This window comes from Camelina sativa, chromosome 7 (assembly GCF_000633955.1).
Source record: "Camelina sativa cultivar DH55 chromosome 7, Cs, whole genome shotgun sequence".
Classification (NCBI taxonomy): domain Eukaryota; kingdom Viridiplantae; phylum Streptophyta; class Magnoliopsida; order Brassicales; family Brassicaceae; genus Camelina; species Camelina sativa.
This window is the reverse complement of record NC_025691.1, coordinates 30,669,301-30,672,478: the sequence shown is the minus strand read 5'-3', so window position 1 is coordinate 30,672,478 and position 3,178 is coordinate 30,669,301. Positions and strand designations below refer to the sequence as shown.

At 35.6% G+C, this 3,178-nt stretch overlaps 1 protein-coding gene across 1 annotated transcript in view; it reads left to right on the top strand.

Annotated features, from left to right (window-relative positions):
• LOC104703511 (CBL-interacting serine/threonine-protein kinase 3) overlaps positions 1-3,178 on the top strand; it is a gene marked incomplete in the record, with an annotated part of 4,673 nt that extends 1,495 nt beyond the window's left edge. Inside the window, 10 exon segments of the mRNA XM_010419538.2 lie at positions 273-353; positions 505-558; positions 650-775; positions 875-964; positions 1,385-1,507; positions 1,588-1,698; positions 1,782-1,895; positions 1,976-2,032; positions 2,142-2,216; positions 2,921-3,178. Of these exon segments, the coding sequence (XP_010417840.1) occupies positions 273-353; positions 505-558; positions 650-775; positions 875-964; positions 1,385-1,507; positions 1,588-1,698; positions 1,782-1,895; positions 1,976-2,032; positions 2,142-2,216; positions 2,921-2,998 (909 nt within the window).

The window sequence follows — 3,178 nt, the reverse complement described above, 5'->3', positions numbered from 1 at the left end:
GTCTACCATAGAGACCTCAAGGTACTCTTGATATGAGAGCTGAACTAGATAAAATTATTTTTCATGGATGGTGTATATGGAGCTCCTCTCAATCAAATCCACCGAAATCTCGATGAAACACCTTCCCTGACTATGAGACATGTTAGTTATATAAATAGAGAATAAAGAGACTACTTAAACCATGTTGAGAATAAAGCTTTCTTCGACACCCACCCACTGCTTCTATTTGTACCATTGGGTGTAACAATTCTGACTGTTATATAATATTACAGCCTGAAAATTTACTATTGGATGCCTATGGAAACCTCAAGATCTCAGATTTTGGATTAAGTGCTTTGTCTCAACAAGTCAGGGTAATGACTACTATCTGTTTCCATAGTATTTTTCTTGTCGGATAATCTTTACTGTTCCAAGAAATGGTTTCAATTTTTCCTAGCAACTTACGGATTTTGTTGTTCTTCCATATTTATTCTTACACATGGCTTATATATTTGGGGGTAGCAGGATGATGGTCTCCTTCATACATCTTGTGGAACTCCGAACTACGTTGCTCCTGAGGTCTGCCTAAACAGCAATGATTTGATTATATCTGATAATACAATCCCTTCAGGGTTCTAACGAACTAGTCTCTTATCTTTGTGGTTTTTAGGTTCTCAATGATAGAGGCTACGATGGAGCAACGGCTGACATGTGGTCATGCGGTGTTATACTCTATGTTCTGCTTGCAGGTTACTTGCCTTTTGATGATTCTAATCTAATGAATCTTTATAAAAAAGTGAGCAACCCCTCTTTTTTTACAAATTCTCTCTTTTTAGATGGAGTCCTCCACCACCACTCCTTGTTTCAGTTTTTAAAACTCTTTTTATATATGCAGATTTCATCTGGTGAATTCAACTGTCCTCCGTGGCTCTCACTTGGCGCCATGAAACTGATCACTCGAATCTTGGATCCGAACCCAATGACTGTGAGTAATTTTAACAATGCTACTATGAGTTCACATGACCATACACCTGCCCATTGCTAAAACTTTCCTCACAAGCTTATGACCTTTTTATTCATTATATAAGAAGACAAGTAAAAACCCCATGAGTAGAGAGTAATGAGCTCTATCTAATATTACATATGCTTTCCATTTTTTCTAGCACAAAAGGGCTGGAGAAAAAAAGTTGGGGATCCTGTGTTATACATATTAAAATGTACAATTCTATCTGCTTCATCTTTCATTTAATTGCACAGTTTCTATTTCAACTGGTTAAGCATACTAGTCGAATAAACATGTCTTTTGATTACCTAAGAATGAGGATCCTCAACACCCAATTATTGATTGATTTTTTGTTGACAATGCAATAAACCAAGAAACTGAGTTGATGTGGTTTTGTGTCAGCGTGTAACACCACAAGAGGTATTTGAAGATGAATGGTTCAAGAAAGATTACAAGCCTCCAGTGTTCGAGGATAAGGATGATTCAAACATGGACGATATTGATGCTGTTTTCAAGGACTCCGAGGTGAGGATAATTTCATTTCTTGTTCCATTTTTTTAAAAGTTTATATTTAATAATAGCATCATTGTGATGATCATGTACAGGAACATCATGTTACTGAGAAGAAAGAAGAGCAACCAGCAGCAATCAATGCATTTGAGATCATCTCAATGTCAAGGGGGCTTAACCTAGAGAATCTGTTTGATCCAGAACAGGTTTGTGTTTCGATATAAAGAACCGGCACTCTTTGTATTTGCAATCTTCTGTTAATGAAATGTTTTCTTAAAAACAAAAACAGGAGTTTAAGAGGGAAACAAGGATAACACTGAGAGGAGGCGCGAATGAGATCATTGAGAAGATAGAAGAAGCTGCAAAGCCTCTCGGTTTTGATGTGCAAAAGAAGAACTACAAGGTTAGTTAGTAAAAACTCTGAAACAGGAAAGGAAATGAAATGAAAATAATCAATAACTAAGATTACTTGAAATATATCAGATGAGGCTTGAGAATGTCAAGGCTGGGAGAAAAGGAAATCTCAATGTGGCGACAGAGGTATGTTATATGAGACTATGGACATTCAAGAAAGTGTTGGTGATCATGGTTTATCAGTTTCTGATCTGATCCAGAGTGTTTGTAACTTTGTATGGTGTGTGACAAGCAGATATTCCAAGTAGCGCCAAGTCTTCATATGGTTCAAGTATCGAAATCGAAAGGAGACACCCTCGAATTCCACAAGGTTAGTCCATGTCGACTTATATCATAGGGGTAGTTTAAGTAGCCGCCTAGCCGGTTTGATGAGCTAACCAGAGTTTTAACCCTAAAATCAGGTGTTTTTAACAAAAAGTAATCGGAATTTTAAAAAACAAAAACAAAAATCGGTTATTTCGGTTTTAATCCTCAAAAACCGAAAATTAACCGAAAGCCGAAATATGTCTCAAAACTCGAAACCAATAATCTCTCAAAACCCACAATAACCGAAAACCGAAAATTAACCAAAAATCCTAAATTACCCCTCCTCCAAAATTATTAGTTTTTGTTTATTATAACTTTAGCCCAAAAAAATCCAAAAACTGACTGCTCTTCTCTGTTATGTTTGAAACTCTCATGGCCATGTTTGATTAATTCATGTTTTGCATCCTACGATTAATTTCAAGTGTCAGTTTACCATAATTTTTAAGGAAATGTTCAATGATTATTTGTTATTGTTGTTATCCTTTCTATGATATATTTGATGGACAAAAACCAAAAAGAAATGGTCAATGATTATTTGTTATTGTTATCCTTTCTATGATATATTTGATGGACAAAAACCAAAAAAAAACTCTATAATATATCTAATCTCTAATCCACAAGGTAAGTCCATAGTTTGTTTCGACTATATTATAGGGTTAAAGAACCAGTTTGATGATGAGCTAAGCAGAGTTGATGGTGTGTTTGCAGTTCTATAAGAAGCTCTCTAGTTCTCTGGAGCAAGTAGTCTGGACGAACAACGAAGCTAAGAAAGAAACAAGAAAGTGATGTATGAATTGTTTTTATCTTCTGGGACAAAACCTTGCTTTGTTTGTTTATGAGCTTTTTGCTTTTCCGGCTACTGTTTGGATGATGACAAGGGGAGTGGGATTTAATTAGTTTGTGTTAGAAAAATGTAAATACAAAACCGCATTGATCTCTTATTCTCTTAACGTTTTCTTAGCTACC